Source organism: Gambusia affinis, linkage group LG07 (assembly GCF_019740435.1).
Source record: "Gambusia affinis linkage group LG07, SWU_Gaff_1.0, whole genome shotgun sequence".
In the NCBI taxonomy this organism is placed as follows: domain Eukaryota; kingdom Metazoa; phylum Chordata; class Actinopteri; order Cyprinodontiformes; family Poeciliidae; genus Gambusia; species Gambusia affinis.
The window spans coordinates 26,019,901-26,041,362 of record NC_057874.1 but is presented as its reverse complement, the minus strand read 5'-3'; the positions used below and the strand labels follow the sequence as shown (position 1 = coordinate 26,041,362).

The 21,462-nt window shown below is 37.0% G+C and overlaps 1 protein-coding gene across 15 annotated transcripts in view; it reads left to right on the top strand.

Moving 5' to 3' along the window:
• The window catches only part of nav1b (neuron navigator 1b), a 64,284-nt gene that overhangs the window by 23,469 nt on the left and 19,353 nt on the right, over nt 1-21,462 (top strand). For 14 of the 15 annotated variants that reach the window (XM_044121005.1, XM_044121004.1, XM_044121003.1 and 11 more), the window contains 3 exons: nt 5,732-5,834; nt 6,942-7,298; nt 20,758-20,902. In XM_044121005.1, the coding sequence (XP_043976940.1) occupies nt 5,732-5,834; nt 6,942-7,298; nt 20,758-20,902 (605 nt within the window). Of the gene's footprint in view, nt 1-5,731; nt 5,835-6,941; nt 7,299-17,579; nt 17,746-20,757; nt 20,903-21,462 lie in introns of those variants that run through there. The other variant, XM_044121011.1, reaches the window with a different exon arrangement.

Genomic DNA, 21,462 nt, shown 5'->3' with positions numbered 1-21,462 from the left:
ATGGTGATTAGGATTCTCATGGCTGATTCTATTGTGGACACACACTGTGTCCACCTGCAGAGTCTTTTGTATTTACTGGCAAGAGGAACATTATCACCTGTAGTCACATCAGAGAACAAAGCATTATCTTTGGAAATCTGCCAGATGTTGTTTAACACAAAGCCTGCTTTACATGCACTCAGTCTTTCCTAAAAAAGAAAAAAAGAAAACTATTTCAGCTTTTATTTTACTTAAATACTTGATGCTACATTTAAAACTGCATGGAAAGAATGCAATTCCCTATAAATAAAAGAGAGAAATTTTACATTGCAATACCACTGATGAACCTGGATCACTCGATTGATTCATCTACACAATTTCACGCACTGTTATAGTAAAGCAACATTAAATCTCATACAGACAAGCATGGTTTTGCTCACATGTGATTTACTTTGTATCATCAACATGACTCCTCAGGCCTCTTAACGAACACATCTGTTGCAATTCGACATGTTACCCATGCCTCATTAACCAGTATAGAAATCAATCATTCAAGTTTGTCACAAACTATATATCAACCAGTGAGAACTGTAAACGACACAGGGCAGATGGCATCATCCACATTTCCATGTCCTTTGTAGGACTGTAAGGAATTGTAGCACGAGAAGAGTCTTTAAAATTGCATGCCTGAAAGTTTTAAAAATTATTTACAAGTAAATCAAGGGTCCTTCATTATTGACTTGAAGTACGGAACTGATTATTTGTAGCAAAGATGTTGTTGTGTGAAATGTGCGCATCAACCCCAAAGCAACAAAAAATGTTAAAGGAAATGCTTACTGAAGCTGGCAGGAGAGTGTCATTATCCACAGTGAAAGAAGTTCTATTTTAACTTGCTCTGAAACGTCCCTCAGTAGCCATTGCCATAAAGGCAACATAACAAGACACAATACATTTTGCATTAAGAGCAAAAACTATAACTTATGGAGACTATGTGAAAACAGGCTCTGTGGTCTGATGAAACCAAAGACATAATGATCATATCTACATTTGTGGAAAAAACTGAGGACTGGCAACATTGGGTTGCATGGGTGTTAAGGTCAGCCACGACTGTAAGATGCTAGCCATGAAATTTAAAGCTCAGTCAAAAGTGGGTCTGTCACCTGGAAGTCCCTCAACATGCCATCAAGCTGACAGAAAAACAACAAAATTAATGTTTTGAAGTGGCTTTCACAAAGCAGAAAGTCTGACTGAACAAAAAAGTTGTGTGCAAGCAAGGTGATCCATAAACTTGTCTCATTCACATCAATCTTATGTTGGCGTATGTAGAAGGGTGCCTAAAAGATTTGATCCAAATCATGTTTTTAAAAGTGTTTTCAAAAAATGAAAACATGTCACTTTATTTTACTTTTAAAAGTGATTCAAACAGAAGCCTGTTGTTACTAGTGCATGAAAATATGACTCACTGTTACAGACTTGTTATTGCAATGTCGTCTTGGCAAATCAAGACCTTCTAAAGATTAAAAACTTGGCTGTTCAGAATGCTTTTGTGGCTACCTGACCTTATTTTGTATGCGCAAACATATCTGACCCTAATCTTGGATGACCCTGTAGTGCCAAGCACCCTATAGTATATCAGGATGCATTTACGTGCATAACCTTTATCTTTTGCCTTAGAAACTTGCTTTGTGCTTTTCATTCCAAAAATCTCCTTGTGGATAATGGTGGGACTCTGATATGAAGAATAAAAACAATAGGCCAATACCATAGTTCATGTAAGATGGTGTTTATTTTACTCATTATCTGGTGAAAAAAAGTTGGAGAATCTGTGCATCATATTGACCATATATGTTCAGATAGATTAAAAAAAAACAGCACAAAAGTCCATCACCATCACTGTGACCTGTTTGGAAACTAACCTCAAACTGACCACCTGGGTTGCAGAGCCCTGTTTTATAGCCACAGGCTCTGCCCACAAAAAAAAAGCAAAAACAATTACTTCTATCTCAGATAACGATCATCAAACAAAATGAAATAATCATAACACTGAAAAACAGAAGCCTGTAACCGAAATGCAATACTCAATTTAATAGAAAACACTCAATTAATATCGTGTCATTATGACGTCATCACGTGACTCCCTCCCGGTGCATTTTAATCCGGAAATAGCTTAGTTTGAATATCTGAATTGGGAAAATGTTTGACACTGAAAACTAAAAGCCAGGATGGATATGACACCTGAGGCAAGGACACTGTATATACACCCCTCGATGAATCGCTCCTGTTTGTGCTGAAACCAAAAAATAAGTTAACAAGTGTGTGTGCTTGCATGTCGGCACGGACTTTACTGTAGGACTGCGTCGCAGCTCGTGACGTCACATGAATAAAACCAAATTACAATAGTTTATTTTTTCATATCATTTTATGAGATGTCTTATTTGATCACTAGTCTAGTCTTAAACGTACTTTATAAAATTTAGCAGTCGTTAGAGTCTGTATTTTGCTTTCATGAAGCAGAGCAATAATTCAACCTTTCTGAAAGACATCTTTGACTCACTCTGTTAGCTTTAGTTAAATAACTTATCATCCAGTCAGCATGCATGCTAGTGTAAATAGCTTTATATTTATGGCCTGTTGTATATCTCAGGCATGGTCAATGCCTTATATTGAGCTGCTTCAGCCGCATTCCTTATAATGAGGCTCCTGAAAGAATGCTTTTACTTCTGAACATAGAAGGTCTTTTTGTTTTCTAGCAAAACATCAAGAATGATCTTGTTAGTTAATGGTCTCATTTATTAAGCTGTCCATGTAAATTTATGCTTCAAGTATTACAGGGATAAAAAATATCCAAATGCTGCCTTTACGATGTGAACATAAAAATGTGTTCTTCATGCTGAATTCATACATTAATGGACCAAAACATCAGGTCCACTTTGAAAATATTTTGTAAGTGACTGTGTTTTTGCAGCATTGAATCCTTGAACAATGTGTATTGTTAGAACAGACCAATTGTTGAATGCAAAGTAAAAGAGAAAAGAAACAACCTCATTTCATAATAATTGTCTGGGATCTGTCATCTCAGATCTCTGTTATAATAGCCTTTATTTGTTATAGTGGAAAGAAAAATGGGACAGGAAAATAGTCGACATTGTTTCAAACATTAAAGACACTCAGGAGTCAGAAAAGTTTACTGACATATTTTCAGGTAAAGATAGCACATTCAACAATCAAATGTATTACAATTATGTATTTGACAATGTTTACTTTTCCTCAGTATTTTCAGAGTAAACATGTATAAATTAATGTTTTAATTCATCGCCGATACTAAAATATTTGGCCCAAAAACAATAAATACATTTTAAAAGTCATTTTGAAAGCGAAAAGAAATCAGTAAGAATTTATTTCAGGTTTTTCATTACATACAGTGAATTAATATTATTTGTCTGTAGGATAATTAGATCTACCTTGTTTGTTTGCTAACTTGCCACTTCACTAAGCAATGTCAATACTTGTGTAAGAAAGTCACATGTTTTTCTTTCTGGGAAGATAGAACAAAGCAAAATAAAAGGTACTCATGGCGCCTGATTAAGGCTGCAAAATCTTCTCCTTGCAGTCTTTGATTATTTATTACGTTGTCTTAATGAATTCATGCAATGTGCAAGACCTTCTGTCTGACTTGGCCGTATTTCAAGAGTCAGACTAAAATTGCCAGTTTTTGTTATTTTTATTTTGTGAAGTTTGACATGTGCTGGTTTATTTGTTTATCAGTTGGAAACTTATCTGAAGTTATTTTCCATTCACAAAATGTTCTCCATTTAGGTATGCTTTATGTTGACCAGACCATGGCAGATGAAAAAAAAAATCATAACATTTATGAACAAGACCATCTGACAGTGGGCAATTATTCGCAGGTGCTACATCTGCCTTAGGAACATTCCAAGTTTTCCTTCTCTTTGTTGGCATTGCTGCAGTATAGAATGCTAACGGACCACCAGCTGTTACACAGGGGTCCAGTGCATGCTTCATACAGGATGTATTCAAAACAGATGGGATTCACACGTGTCTTATATTGAGCATTCCTGCTTCAGTGCATTCCATGGGATTAATTTGATTTTGTAGGATGTTCATTCATCTTCATTGGTTTCTCTTGAACTTTTTTGGGTGACAGGTGGTATGTTAAAATGTGAAGGACAAAATCTGTCCTTCAGTGCACAACTAAAAAGGAACTTGCAGAATTAAAGCTATATCCCACTAAAACAGTTTAGCTTTTCTCATATTTATGGAAAACTAGATATTTCAAACCACTTATGTTTAATCTCTTAAAAAGGATTATAGTTCTGCTTTAATAGGAGAACCGTATTTTAATCATTACAGATGTGAGCGCCTCTCTAAAAGTAGAGGCCTTAGCAGTTTGTTTCTCAGGGACATACAGGTTTCCAAGGTAGCCCACTACGAGGAAGGAAAGATATTAGTAATATAACATTACTAATGTCTTTCACATTACTAATTAGTAATGTTGCTGCACATCAATTTGTGGAACAAAGATTTAAAGTTTTTGCTGACGTTGGCAGTTTCACAAGCTGTAGAGCCACTGATTCCTTTCTCCTTTTTTAAATCCTGTTACTTCTATTTCAGTTTCATCTTTTGTTTCTTTTGCCAGTCTTCTCCTGGCAAAAGGCTGGCTGTATTGGGTCATCAGTCAAATTCTCTCTAATTGAAATTTGACTTAAATATTTTAAATCTTTCACATCTTTTGAAATTACTTACCGTAGCTTGATGACAATGTCTGTCATTAAGCTATGTAATGCTTAATGGTTTACAATTGCAGTTTCCAAAATATTTTGTTACAGTTAGCTTCTACTGGATGAACCAATTTGGTCACCATACATGTAAGGGCATACCTTTAATAAACGATTTTCTTTTTCTGTTTTGCCTCCTTACTTACAAGTAGGTGACACAACATGTTTTAAATACACAAAGTCTGTTTCAACTTATTTGATTTGACTGATTGATGTTCTTCTGATCCCTTACTGAATTAGGTAAACATTCTCATATAAGCTCAGTGTGTTACTGTTACGTGTGAGGTCCCCTGACGTCTTTGCCACTCACCCAGCTTTCCTAGTTAATGCTTTTATTGTTCATTTGTCTTTCCCTTGGGTTATTTGCCTCAGCTGTGCAGTGGAAACCCCCAGATTCTTGTTTTTTATAGACCCATATTTTACAGCTAACACAACAAGACCCCTAATAGTACTGTAATATTGATTTGACATGGTCATAACCCAGTGACTTTATAATGCATGCAGCTGGGAGAAAATAAGCTGACGTAGAATAACTCTGCTGTAGGTGTAATTCAGCTTGGTGGCACAGTTCAGGCATGCGAGTCTTAGCTAATGATCAGTGGATCAGAAAAATACATTTGAGAAGGAAAACATCTGAAAGAGATCTTGGGTGTGGTGGGAATCCCCCTGCTGGGCAATCTAAGTTACAGACAACTTGAGGAAGTACCACATCAGTTCAGAGGGGTGTAGTCTGAAATAGTGAAACAGCTCATTACTCTGCCTAATGACCTGAACATACACTGGATGAGTTTCTGCATGGAAAACAGCTGGCACACTAAGCAGACACAAATAATGCAAACCAGCTTTCATGCATGCAGTTCATCAGTGTTTGTGTGTAAAAGCACTATAAAACAATACACACTCGAAACATAAATGAAACAGAAGACACCTCTAAGATGTTCTTTATTTTCACACAGATCCAGATTCCCAGAGGAAGCGGACTGTGCAGAATGTTCTTGACCTCCGCCAGAATCTGGAAGACACAATGTCGAGTCTGCGCGGCTCCCAGCTGACCCACAGGTAAACACATCTGGATCTACATTTGCTTTTTAGTGTAAGTGGTTGTGTTCTATACCAGCTCAAGATAAAGTTTTGTTTTATTTAATCAGACATGATTGATATTTAAAGAAAAAGCCTGAACTGAAAAAGATTAACTCATGGAATGAATCAATATATAACATAATCAAGAGTAAACAGTTGTGCCAAAGCTGCTAGGGGAATTTCCACCTGGTGCACATCTGGTTTCCATCTCCTTTCAAATGGCTTTCTCTTTTTCATTCTCCTAGTCTCACTTCAGAAATCTTTGTTTTTGATGGAACAACAATAGCTCTAAGCATGAATTTGTCTCAACAAGAGCAATGTACAACAATTATAGCAGAAAGAATGTGATATTTTTTGCAATCTTTACTTTAAACTAGGACATAATTAAGGCATTTTCATAATTAAAAGAAATCAAAATAAGTTTCATAGATTTTTTTCTGACTGAAATGAAAACATGCCTTTACATATTGTTCTTGAGTTGTGTGAGTGCTTGGTCAATCATCAATGTCAAAAAAATAACCCGCTTTTCATTTTCGGAGCTCATTTCTTCTACCAAGTAATTTTGTATTAAATCCTCTGTCTCTTATGCCTTTTGAATACAAGACAATCAACAGTTAGTTGAGAAAAAGAAAAATTCTTGTTCTCAATAATTATAAATTATCCACAAAGAATAGATAAAAATATCTACAGACTTTGCATTATTTATTTGGTTGACTCGGTTCATCGAGTTGTGCAATCCACAGACATAGATGCTTGAGGCCTGGCGTTTTCACCCTGACCTACTTATAAAACAAGTAAACTTTGGGATTCACACACATATTGCTGCATTTAACTGCATTTCAAAATATCAGGACCACAATATCAGGTCATCCTTGTTTGTGTCTTCATGTTTCAGGTGGCAACTTGTCATGATTTATTCCCTGAAGAATGTTTGACATCTTATCTAGTTCAAGAGCAACTTAATATGAGTTTCTAATTTGAAGGACTCCGAAAGCAAAATGTGCTCTTCTGACATTTTGCACTTTTTAAGTATTTTTAGTCAAATACAACTGTGGAACCCTGTGAACCTTCTCTGTATCTTTGTAGCTGTATGGATAGCAGCAACGTGGGCTACGACAGTGATGAGACCAATGCCCGCAGCATTTCCAGCATGTCGAACCGTTCCTCACCTTTATCCTGGCGCCATGGTCAGTCCAGTCCTCGTCTTCAGGCTGGCGATGCCCCATCTTCCACAGGTGGTGGATATCCGGGCAGTAAGAGCTCCTCCCAGTACACAGCCCACACCATGCCTGCTCGCTGCTCCAGCCGCCTTAGTAGCACGTCTCGCATTGAACTCATCGAAGGTCTCGACGATGATCCCGATCTCAAGTCTGGTTACCTGAGTGATACTGACTTTCAAGGAAAGAGCCTGCCAGATGATGATGATGACAACTTGGCCAATGGGTGAGAAAGGAAGCTTTTAAACTTTTATCATTATAGCAGAAACCAATGAGGACTGCATTATAAAAAGCAATAAGTTCAAAAAATGGCATATTCTCACCTGTCTGTTAAAGTAGTGATGAAAAAGCATGGCATTTAATAAATCAGGTCAGATCAGTGTCATAGTCAAAACAATGTGCAGGAACCGGTCCAAAGAAATGGGGCATCTGGCTCAAACGGCTAGATGGATTGTTTGGGGGAGTCATTGGAGAAATAGTTACAATTTGAAGTTTTAAAAGCACTTTCTTCATCCTCCAGGTGAAGAATGAACAGTAGACCTCACTGAAGACCTCACTGGGATGTCATATTCACACCAACGAGAAGCGTTTTGAAAGCAACAGAAAAAGACAGGCAATATATTTAGTCAACATTACTCTTTATGTCAAGCAACTGCTCATCTGGTGTAGATGTCTGAAACTTTTGATAAAGAAAGAAGTGGTATTTTAGCATTTCCTTCTGCACCGGTACTACTAATCATGCAAGCTGTTTAGTGGTCGAAAGTTAATGAATTATCAGAGATTCAAATCAGCTAATCAAAATTATGATCAAGAGAATAGAACACTGGAAAACAGCTTCAAGACTAACTAATAATATAAATGTCAGCAAAACAGCGGTTCTAAGATTACATCAGCACAGCAATGACATATGGAGTGGAGCGAATAGGAGGGAAAAAAGAGGGGAAGGTGTGTGTGTGTATGTGCATGTATGTCGAAAGCTTGTGTGTGTGTGTGCGTGTGTATGTGTGTGTCAGAGCTAGAGTTGAAGATTGGAGAAGGGAGCCTTGATAATGTCCACATCTGGACAAAACAGTGCCAAATTGGAACAAATTAAAGGGCAATAAAACACTACACACGAGGCCTACCCCTTTAGTCTTTAGAGACTAAAGAAATGTTTCTTCAGATTCCTTTGCTGCATGAAAAACTTGGACGGACATCTATGTTGAAGAGGAAGCAGAATCATTGCACAGTCTTGGCCTGGTTATTCAAAACACTATTTGCCACATTTCTTTTCAGCAGAGCAAAGAAAGAATTACACAGCATGCAATCAGCAACTCCTCAGAGAATTAGTGGGTTTAGCCACTCAAAATCACATTAAACCAACATCATGAAACAATGTCTCCATTATTCTATTTTTAACTTTAACTTTTCCCTATCCAGACACTTTAAAAAAGTTCTGTCTTACTTTGAGGTGATCAGTGTCATAGTCAAAACGATGTCCAGGAACCGGTCCAAAAAAATGGGGCATCTGGCTCAAACGGCTAGATGGATTGTTTGGAGGAGTCATTGGAGAAATAGTTACACTTTGAAGTTTTAGAAGCACTTTCTTCACCCTCCAGGTGAAGAATGAACAGTTAATACATGGGGGTCATCATAGGAGATTCTCACTCCAAAGGCAGTTTGTTTGGGTTGCTTGAGTTTATAAAGGTTTTCTGACCTCAACAAGATGGCTTACAGCAGTATGAATGCTGGTAGATGCAGTACAATCAGTCTGCTTTGGGAAAATGGGATCCAACTCAAGTATAAAAAGATAAAATTAGTTGGCTAGTTAGTCAGGAAATCTGATTTGGTAGCCAGCCAGCATCCATAGTTTAAGAGACTTTCTTAGACTATGTTTTTTTTTTAACTACATTCATAAGATGTATCTATTTCAGCTTCTACATCATGTCCATGTTTTAATTGAAATAGTCTTTCTTTAAAGTGAGGGAAAAGTAATAAAATAAAAGTAAAAACTGGTCGACAGTGCAAAGCATCATGTGGGAGGAGGCGGGGCAGCATCACATTACTATATGCTTGATAGAGACTGAGGAAATTCAGGAACTGTCACTCTTGCATCTCATTAAAATGATTTAAATAATCAGAGCACTGATGATTTTTTTTGTCTGGTTTGAAATGGTGACTCTTACAACCTGGCTATAGTTTGATACTGGTACCCAACCAATGGCTCAAGCTGGTATGATACTGTCCTGGCTTATTAAACAGATTTAATTTGCAAACTTCAGGGTATAAACATATTTTCTACCACTTACAGCTTTTTGTAAAGGGATTATTTGCTGACTATAGCATATTATTTGTCTCGATTGAGAATCTCATAAGGTTACAAAGTATATAGCCTCTCACTTGGTGTAAGGATGCAGCAAGTGCCGAATGCATTAAATAGTTTACATCTCACAGATGAAAATTTGAATGTGCATTTCCTCTTTTTTCTTGCTTTTCTTTTCTGCTGAACTGTCACCATGGCACTTGTCATCTACCGTCCTTTGTGTGTCATTTAATTTCCTCCCACAACTTTCAGAAGACGGTGAGACTCGGAGAGCAGCATAAAAAGAATCAAGGACAGTTCTCTAGAGTGGAGTAGCAGCTTTATCTTTGTTGCACATGTGGAGGGATTTAAGCTCAGCCTCTGGAGCACTCCCGAGGCCCTGTGTGCCAGGTCACATTCTTACTGTGTGTGGTAAGAAGAAGAGCAGAGATGACACACATTTAAAGTTATTTGGAATTAGAGCAAGAAAATAGAACAATTAAATTGGAACATGTTGGAATTGGGTTTGTTGGAATGGGATGAAAAAGATGGATAAAAAGAAAATGAAGTGCAGAATATTGTTCTTGTAAATTTAATCTACTTAAATTTACATGTATTACACACCAATCCAGATACTTTTATGGGAGAGTATGACTACCACCCATTTGCCTTGCTTTTTATATCACATATGTAGCCCAGATATTGAGCAAGTTATAATACAAAGATTTTTTTTCCCCTTAAGAACAGCTCATTATGCTGTGTGCCAAGGCACAGAAGATGTATACATTAAAGATAAATCCATTAGATAGATAGATCCATTTCTTGATGATTTATATTCTTAAACTTGGAATCTGCTGAAACCTTAAGTTCTTATGCTTTTCTCATTACTCTTTACGTGGGATAAGTGGAAAAATTTACTTATTTCTGCAGCGGTAAAACCTCTGCGGTGGTGCTATGTCACAAATATTAATTCTTCCTCATAAATATCCCAACAACCTTTGGAGCAGATAAAAAGCTAATCCACTTTCTGAAGCGAGTGCAGAAGCTCAAGCTCCCAGTTTTTTCCTACAAAATGTGTGAACCATTTACATTCTTACTACATCCCCCTACACACACTTACAGTTTGGCTCATTGAGAATCATTAGCTGCCTGGTTTTGAAAATAGACCAGGCTCCTGCATGGTAACCATGGAAACCAGCTGAAAATCGACTGTAAAGAGGATGTGCAATGTCTGTTCCCTTTCAGTAAAGGCCCAGCTTTCTCCCATCTTTACATAGTGAGCTGAATTAGACTTAACAAAATGACTCATTTTATTTTTACAAATGCCATCTTTTTACTAAATTTTTAATGTGAAAATGATTCTTCATATAGATTTATAGATAAAAATGATTATACTGTTTCTCAATTTTGAAGTCTCAAACAGTACATTGTTTGTTGTGTAATAAGGATTAATTTATTCAGACAGTCCAGGCAATACTGTCTGTCTGTATAATAACTGTGTACTGAGTGACTCTAATCACTTTGGCTTTAGCATTAGTAATCTGATACAACAACATGTATTTGCTTAGACTTGTCCTCTGTTCGGTCCATCAGTCAGAAATTAGTTGAATTATCCATACACAATTCATGGTCTGTTTTTCTACACTTAAAAAGTGTACAACAATTATAGATAATCATTTTAGACATAGTAAGACACCACACAGTAAGACTAGGAAACCATTATAACCCTGTTCTCTTTTATTGGAAATAGTGGGTGATCCAAAATGTAAGCAATGGACCAACAATAATCACAGTTTCTTTTGTTTTTAATTTTTAAAATTTCTCCCTGACCTGATTTTAAAAAGTATATTTTCAAAAGCCCTTGTCCTTGAAAATTTGGTGTGTAGCACTGAAATTACATCTGTCTGTGTGGATGGGATTGGTTGATCTAAAGACCAATTGATGAATTGTTCAACAACATAATAACACAAATCTTATTCTGCAGCCGTCTCCGCAGGGAATGTAATAATTTTTCTTTCTTGTTGTAAAGAAAGTGCATTGGAGATTAAACTCAAAACACAATGAACAATTGCATTTTCAAACACTGTACAATTCCATCCATCCATTGTCCAACCCACTTGTCCTTTTTAGGGTTCTGGCATCTATTTTAGTAGCCACTGCATAAGAAACAAGATAGGTTGTTAGTCGATCGCAGACATTAGTTTCTTTTTTATTTTGTCCAAGACTACTATCTCCATTTGATCTTTCTTTTATGATAATTTCAGTTTTCAGATAAAATTACATTACTGGCAACAGGATGTCCATAATGTCAGCTTTCTCATCTTTTACATAGTGAGTGAAGTTAGACTTAACAAAATGACTCATTTTATTTTTACAAATGCCATCTTTTACTAAATTTTAATGTGAAAATGATTCTTCATATAGATTTATAGACAAAATGATTATACTGTTTCTCAATTTGAAGTCTCAAACAGTACATTGTTTGATTGTGTATTATGAGACAATTAATTTATTCAGACTCTTTGAGCGACAAAACAGTGTGCTTGTTATTTGGATTCCCTAGATTAGCAGTGACACTAACTGTGGAGAAATGTAGCTTTATTAGCTAACTTAGATTTAGAACATATCACTTTGTGTGTGATCAATTCTTTCATTGCTTCTGTGATCTATAGATCACAGATCTATAGAAAAGAATTTGACTAATTTTGCAACATCAGCAAAGGTATGCTCCTCAAGCCAAGCTATGTTGTCTGTAGTTAGTGAATATCTGTAATGTCTTGAATGTGCCATATTTAGGTCAGTTTTTCAAATGCTGGAATGCTAACAGCCTTGCTCATACTCGCTCACTCACTGGAAACTGTCTATTGACAAATGTATTCCATTATGCACCAAAGGTTTGCTGCAGTCATCTGATCCTGGATCGGTTCCCTCAGCAGTCTGTGTTTAATTTCCCTTTCCTGTCTAAGTTCTGGTCTTAGCCACTTTGTACCTCCCTGACTGTCGAAGCTTCCCATATTTTTTTGACCCATTCAACTCTATCAGTACAAAAGTTGCTGTTTTGGTCTGTGACAAACACTTTAGAGCGGCGGTTTTCAAAGTGTGAGGCGCGCCTCCCCTGGGGGGCGCCAGAGCATGTTAGGGGAGGCGCGGTGCGAGGGAAAAAATAAACCGGAAAAGCTATCTGCTTGCTGTCTACTGATGTGAGAGAAACGTCTTTTACGATCAACTCTGTGGATTTAGGAAAAAGTTGGTACTGTGGCGGATCAGTGGAAATGTTTCCCACCTTAGAGGATGTTTTGGCCAGTGATGTCAGTAACGTTACTGACGTCGGACCACTTTTTTCAGTAACCAGTAATCTACTATTTCAAATCCAGTAGTCAGACTACAGTTACTTATCAAAATCATTTTTGCGTTACTACGTTACTATCTTCTTTTGTTATTGAATCGTATTTCCTCTACTCGTCTTGTCGAGTGACCGACGTCTCTATGCAACAGAAATGTAAACAATGGAGGGAGATGCGCATTTTATTGGTGGAAAAACTGGAACTATTTTGAGTTTCTGTCGACAAGTCCGATTATTATAAGCGGCTTTGGGCTTCATTTTTTAAAAGTCGCTTGAAAATTTAACGAGTTGCTGGTTGCGCCTTTTTGGGCTCGTTTTTGAACGTGAAGTTACTCATTTGGGTTGGGAATAAGCAGAGACTCATAATAAATCCCAGAATTTGTCCGTCATTAAGGTAGTTTTACTCAGTCTCTCCTTGTTCATCATTTCCAGGATGATCCGTCCCGCTGTGTCTTTGTTAATGTCAAGTTAATGTTTTACCTCTGAATGACATCGAGCTTCGCGTTGCGCTCCAGAAAACTGCAAACATCGAGACTAATATGAACAGCGCAAAAAACGTGTCCGGAGTTGGCAATAGTTATAATGGCAAGTTAGCACCGTTATAATTATTAATATTACTGTAAGTGTCACAAATCTGTGCAACCATCTGAGCTGTGGAGCTGCAGGAGGAGCTCTGTGCGCTGCGCTGACACCAAACGCAGGGCCGTAACGCAGAATCTGGAGGCTTGGGGGAGGGGGGAGGGGCTTTAAAATCCTTCTTGGAGTTTTTCAGACAACAGTGGACCACACAAACTACTCACGTTTTTTATTTTTTTCTACAATCTCCTCTTCAGTTCAACCTTATCAGTGGAGACACATTGTTGATGTTACCGTTATAAAATAGCTGACAATTAAGTATTGGCAAAGATCAATGTGATTTTCACAGGAGGCGGAGTGTTGTTGTTAGCAGCTGCTGAAAGTAACTAAAATGTTACTTTTAATGTAACTTAGTTACTTGCAAGTCAAGTAGTCAGTAATATAACTAAGTTACTTTTTCAAGGAGTAATCAGTAGTCTGATTAAAGTTACTTTTTCAAAGTAACTATGCCAACACTGTTTTGGCCAGAGCGGGGCTGAAGGTGGAGTTTTTACAACTGAACTGTGACATGGAGCTCATGTCACAGTTCGGGGGTTGTGTGGGAGGGGGGGGGGGGGGCGCAGCAGGCATTGTGCTTCTTGGAGGGGGGCTCACCCTTTCATACTTTGAAAACCCCTGCTTTAGAGAATACAATTTTATGAGGTCCAGTGAAAAGTATTTCTAATTTCTGAGTCTTTCTGACTATCACTACATCATTTTAAAAAATACAAATTTGTAGTTTACATTTGTTTAAGAGACAGAGCACACAATCTCCCACAGTCTCTTTAAAACATATCTGGGGTCAATATGGAGCTCTCAACAAGGGTCATTGAAACACTGACTTACAAAGACTCCCCTAAAACCAAATGTGCCTTTATGTTCAGTATAGTCCTCAGCACTGTGAATAATAAACCATTACAGCAGCACCCCAGGGAGTATGAATCATCCCTGTATCATGTCTGCGTGTGGTCGTCTGGATATGTTTGTGGTGCTGGCTGTTCAGCCCCAGGTGGAAAGTTTTCCAACGTTGGTACAGAAATGATTTTTAATGGTTTGCTATGTTTTTTTTCAGCATAATCTCTTCACAGCAAGCAGCTACTCAGCGCAAAAAAAACATTGAACATAAACACAGATTAGAAGAAGCCTCTTAAAGCAGATAGCATTAAAATGGTTGAATTGTTGTCAGATTTGGTGCCACGTTAGACTTTCTCTGCTGGCTGCTTCAGTGGGATTTCAGACTTCATCTGACCGATCACACTGATCTTGACTCTACATTAATTTTCTAGGCCAGTAATCAACTGCCATGTCCTTGTTTCTAGGCCCCTTAGATATATGGTGAATACACTCTGTGACACAGTCACTGATGCATCTCAGAACCATTTACTTCACTGTTCTGCAATGAAAGCTGCCCAATCCTATTTGTTTGGCTGTGGTCAACCTTGATAAGAATCAAAATCATGCACCAGGAGGATCCAAGATTGTGCTTCTTTTTCCATCTTTTTTTGTTTGAAATGAAATAAACTTATGCTGACATAAATCCCCTGCTCACGGTACTATGCTCTGATGCTTTCTTTTTGTAGTAATTTCCCACACTGTGCTTCAGAATTGGATGCAACAGACAAATGTCTACTTCTCCTATGATTCAAAAGCCATTTAGTTTTCTGAATGCTAAGTGGTGCTTCATTTTGATATACTGTGAAAGAGGACATTTTTATGCCAGGGTGAGCTTGAATTATTTCTGCCCTCTGCTGGTGTCTTAAAATCATTACCTGACATAGAAACTGCAGAAATTCAATGTATTCAAAGTATATAGTATTATATGCAGTGCAGATTGAACATTTTGAGACTTATAATAGAGAGGTTGACTTTTCGAATGACTAGGAACAGCACAGTCTGGGGCAGCTGTCTCCGACTCGATTAATTGTTGCCCAACAGATTGCTTTAGAGCTAAACACAAATTTTGGTAGCTTTAGTTGGTAGACCTGGTGAACCACGTCAAGGTGGATGTCCTGGGCTATTTTGCCACATGTCTTCTTATTTTCACTTCACCCTCTTTCCTGTCAAACTGCTTTTCAAATTAAGCTCATAAACACCATACTGATCTCTAAATTAAATTAGTCATTTCTGTCTTTTATTATGTCTTATGTTGTTTTAACAATGACACTGAACCAGCCAATCAAATGTTTTTAAGACCAGTTTACCAAAAGAGAAGGAAACAGTAAAAATAAGACATGAAAGGTAACTAAAATTAAAGGTAATAATGTAAGAATGTTTTATGCCTCAGCCAAATCCAGATGCTTTGATATCTCTCTGCATTTGTCAAGCGTAAATGTCTCAAAAACCTCATGTTGGCAGCTTTACAAAACATACAAAGAAAATGCATAGAGAATGTTTTCTTACACAACCCATTTGCTTATCAGTGTAGTTCAGTTGTTACTATAAAGTGTAAACATTGCTGGAAGGCTGTTTGGATGACAGCTTTTTTTGTAATTTTGTGGTCTGGCTGAGATAAACAGTATATGTGAGCACCGACACACTTTTTTTGCCCTGTAAACAATTCAGATCAAGTACCATTCTTGGAAGACAAATATTCATTCTTTAAAGGATAATAAGGAATACCGTAAATGCCATATGTGATCAACAACTATGTAAACCACTGATTTATGATCCTTGTGAGCAAAGCAAAGAAAATCAATAGACACCCGAAGAAATAGTGTTCTCCATTAATATTATCATTATTTACACTTAAAGTAAAGGTGTGTACAAAAGTCTTGAAATAAATTGTCTAGGAAAATTTCTAACAAATTTTTCATCTCCATCTATCGTAAAGCTTTGACCTGCAGATACAAACATTGTAGAAAGCTCAACATAATAAAAAGTAGCAGCTTTGTTTATCTTTCCTTAATAAATCGTTTCACTGTGTCAGAAATAGCTTCTGTGCATTTATTAACATTCATTTAAAAGATCACTGATACAGAAAAACACATAGTTGTGCTATTATGTTTTGAAATTACTTACCTGATAAGCATGTTGTTTGGTCACATTGAACACTCATTTTCAGTCTAAATAACTTAGAGGATTTACAAATCAAGACTGATGATGTGGATGGGGTGCAAATCCCTCTGGCCCCAAAGCTTTGACCTCCTGGAGTGTTTTACTGACATGAGATCACCAGAAATTGCAATGAATATAACTGTTCCACTACCAATGAGAGGGGGAAGTTGGGTTTTCCAAAGCTGCTCATGCATCATTGGAGAGCCTTGTGTCATCTGTGGGCTTGTGGTTTCAGTTGCAGAGATTTAGATTTCTACCTTGAACTGCATTTTTTTTCCCCATACTGCATTTAAAAAATGTCTTATAGGATAAATAATTTTGTAGAGAACATAAAAGTCAAACTATTTACAAAATTCTCTATAGGCTGGCTTTTGACTGATTTGTTCTTTTTTTTTTTTAGATTTTATTAAAGGGTAGGATTATTATGTAAAATCAACTTTTTTTAGCTTTATATCATGTTGTAATGTAATTCCGTCATAACAAACAGATGTGTAGTGTTGCTTCAGTTATTTCATGCATGTTTGAGAAATCCTTCAATCTCATCTGCCAGTCATTCGGGAGGAAACACTTGGTGGAACTGCGCATCCTCTGCGTTTATCATAGGAACTACTTCTCAGTTCAATGAGCTTAAGAATGGTTGTAAACAGCATCATGGGGGAGCATTATTGTGATGATATGCGTTAGGTGGAGTATTCGACAAAGTAGGAAAGTCTTAAAGAGACAAACGCCAATTTCAAGCCATAAAATTGCAAAGTCAAATTTAATTTAAATTATGTTTGGTATAGTGTACACATAGAACTTTTTTTTAACAACAAATGTAACATAGTAAATTGATTGCGCTATAAAATGACACGATGTGCCTGGAAAATACATAATATACCCCCTTTAAAATCTTCAGATCTGATAACAATCAGCCTCCATATAGAGCTAAGTTCAAGGACGTTTTTAAGTTAATTAACTATTATAGAGCGAGAGCTTTTATTTATTTTAAAAAAAACTAGAAATTAACTGATATGTGTGTTAATTTCCTAGAAAAGCAAGCTAAAGGGTTAGCGTCGTCACTGGTGATCGTCCTTTCATTAAATATCGGAGTCAGTTCTCTCTCTCGCTCTGTCCGGCTCGCGCGTCCTGTCTCCCTCTCTCTGGTTTTTCATTTGGGGATGGGTGTAGCCTGACTCCTTTCTGCTGGCTGAATGAGTGGTGAGAATGGGTCTTTGCTTTCAGAGGATGTGAGTAGTTCTCGCTTACGGACAATTGAGCGAATTTACCGTCACTTAAAGTGAAAAGCTAGAGAAAGACACAAATGAGCGGTCGTGTTTTGAAAGTGCCTCCGTTGCGGTCAGCGACAGGATCAAGGAGGACTTTACTTTTTACACCAAGGTAACTCTCCGGCTCTACTTGCACTTTTCGGTACATTTAAATCCGCGGGTTTCGTTCACTAAACGCTTTTTTAAATAGACGTTGACCACGATAGTCTGTTGGATTATGAAGTAATAATTGAAATAACGCAAAAATACTGAGTATTTTCACAGGAAAAACAACATCTAAAAACACGTGATTTAAAAAAAAAATACTGATTGTATTTGGTTGTAAAATTATTAAGGCTAATGAAACGAGATTTTGAATGGGCACTGTAATGTGGCGGTTAACTATCCTTTACTGAAATGTGCCTCCTGTATGGAGGTTCAAAAGGGCCACCATTTTAAAAATAGTTAAAATATTTTATATTTTACTTAATTGTGTACATATTACAGCTGTAAGCAATTATGTAGATAATATTTTTAAAAGTACAAACATGTTCTTGTTTGCAAGAAGCTTATTTATTCATCTGCCAGCCTTACTCATCACTACTGTCAGTTTCAATAAAGTCTTGTATGTAGGTGACAAATGAAATGTTGCATTGCATGAACCATAAAATAAAGAGATACTGAAATAATTGGTTAAAATTTTCCAAACCATTGAAGAATAATGTGATACGGTGTACATGGAACTAAATATGAACGTTAGTCACTAATTGGTAAAAGATATATCCGACTCAAAATCAAAGACAACCATTACCAAGACATGTCACACTATGAGACATCTTCAGATTTTGTGAAATGGATAAAATTATGAACAGTTCCAATTGACAGTCAGTTTTTAATACCTTAAGGGTTTTGCTGGAAAGCTGAATATTATTTAATATTTTAAGCATCACAGTGAGTCCAATAAGTAATTACAATCAACATCAAGATAACGTGATGAGAGGAAAACAAAAGTTTAGGAATGTCCGAGCCGAGTCCAATTAAAAATTTTGCTAACTGTGATAGTCACCTAAAGAGGACTGTGAACAAGAAATGTCTTCAATGCATATGGAGAATATTTGTAAAGCAGAGTGAGAAAATATCGAGATGATGAATAGACCCATCCCATATCAGAGAATTCAGAATGCTGAAACTGAATCAAACAAGCTTCAAGAGACTAATAATTTATCTGTATTATTGCACCTTTTTCTAGGTTACTTTTCAGTTGAATGGTATGACATAGACTATAGCACCTTATATGTGGACAAATCTATAAAGATAAAACAAAAATCTTAACCTCATAAAAATCTGAGAATTTAACAGAGGTGCTTACACTTTTGGTAGCAACTGTACAAGATACATTTTCTTGGTCTTTTTAATTGAAACCAAGGTGAAATCAGAAAGGGTTCTAAAGATAAAGTGGTTTACAACCTTACATTTTTTTATACCTAGAATGTTTACCAATGCCGTAAGCCTTTAACTATGCAAAAGTTCTTGGAATGTCTTCACTTTCTTATTCTCTAGCCAGTCAGTCATCTTAAACACTTTTAGTAAATCACATATCATACTAGCATCATAAAAACTCTGGAGGGCAGCCATAGAAAGCAAGAAACACCACTTAATTGCCCCACCAAACATGTACAAACATGTACTCCCACACTCTCCCTGTCTGGGTTTTACCTCACAGAGCAGACAACTTGGCTTGTAATGTCAACAACCCACAGGCCTTCCTCTAAAAGTTGACATCCCTGTGGGGTTATTCACGGCCCCTCTGTGTCGCCCCTCACAGAGGAGCTATTGTCTGAGAATACCACAGAAATTTGCACTGAGTGGGAATCGTTAAACTAATCCAAGAGTAGACAGTGTTGGAAATATTTTTGAAAATATTAAATCAAACCTTTACTCTCATGTTTTTGAACTCAAACTTTGAAGCTATTCACCCATAATCACAAATCAGTTTCTAAGCCATCACTTATATAAGTGGTCCAAATCAGCACCTTAAGGAAGTGTAACTCACAGCCACTGCTCTGTTTTACAACTTCAGCCATGCCACTCTTTTCCTGCCATGTGATTATATTCAATTCTGAACGTGTACAAGCCATTTTTGTCTCCCTGTGCTTTTCTGTGCAATCCCATGTTCCCTGCCTTTGCTAATTGCAGACTTCATACCCACAAAAGGCATTTTCATCTCAGTGGAGAAGTCAAAAGAAGACGAGAAGAACTGATTCAACTCAATGACTCGAAATGATCATATTAATTTACATTTTCCACTGGGCCACATTTTTGTGTGCCAAAACAAATTTTATTACCATCTGTGGTGACCAGTGGCAGTAATCACTGGTAACCAGATCATAATTATGGAGAAACTGAGCTGGAATTCTTTTTATGGTCTCAGCACATATCACTCTGTTCAGAGTAGAAAACTGTATCCTCCTATTAGACTTGAATGGTCTCATGCGCTGATGATGATGTTAGTTGACTGAAAGAGTGCACAATTTGTTGAATGTTGCACAATGACTAGCTTTTCAATATGTTCAAATATGAGCAGTCTGACTTCCAGGGCAAGATTTAGGTTGTACAGAGACTGTCCACCCCTGTAATTTTCAAGGTGACTTAAAGGTCCATTGAGACGTAAAGGAAAAGCTCATGAAAACTTTTCAAAGCTAATCACCCCTTTTTACACAAATTGCCTCTGTAAGACATAGCAATTCTTTCTGATGTCACAACTTTAGGTTGATTTATAAACTTATTTTGAATAATCATGCCTTTCAGTTTTTTAAAGAAACTTATGCTGTTAATTTTGGTTTTCTCATGTTATATTTGACATACACATATAATAAAACTGTAGCATTACCTGTGTTTTGCTTTGTGTGCACCAATGAAGTGAGAGATTTATGACATGAAAGAAAATTCTGATTTAATATTTATGTATCAACTGATATGTTGATACATAATGCAGTGGTTTAATGCAGTGGTTTCTTTGACTCCAGAGTCAATCTAATGTCTACAAACAGACATTTTCCATGCTGTGCAACCATTTATTTGTCCCTTTCTGCTCTTTAAAGGCAGACTAAACACTTTTTAAAGCGATTATCTTGTTTCGTTTCAGCTGGGATGAGAGCAGCTCCATCAGCAGCGGACTCAGTGATGGTGACGGCTCAGAGAATCTCAGCTCAGAGGAATTCAATGCCAGCTCATCTTTGAACTCCCTGCCCTGCACACCTTTGGGATCAAGACGCAGCTCCTCTGTTATGGTGAGCTGTAAAAATGCATCTTCTCTCCATTCCAGTGTGGATTAATGTACCTTCTAATAAGACAAGGTCTGCTTGTCTTTATTTTCCATTGGCTGTAAGGCCCCTCTGTGAATAGTGCACATTCAGAGTTTACAGTGTCTTAAATCTTAGGGAGACACAAATATTGATTGTATGAGATGGTGTATGGCATTAATTGTTTAGAAGCAATTGTGTCAGGCACAATATTGAAATGGTTTGATTATAACTGCATGTCCATGCATTAATCAGTCATGAACGTAATTCAATTTGAATGTTTTTTGGAACACTGTTTAAAAAAATTACGCAGGACACAAACATTGCATCATCTCTTCAAGAAATCACAAATTTCAATGCTAAAATGTCTTGTCAGTGTCTCTACCTTTTTGTAGACAAACAATGGGTTTGCATTTGTTAAACTGGAGAATTTTTGGTTGGACAACATAGCCATTACTGCCGCTCTATGAGCCATCTGCCATTTTATAGGACTTTAATAACATGCCAAGAAACAGCATGCATGGTTTTGTCCTTAGTGCCACCTCCAC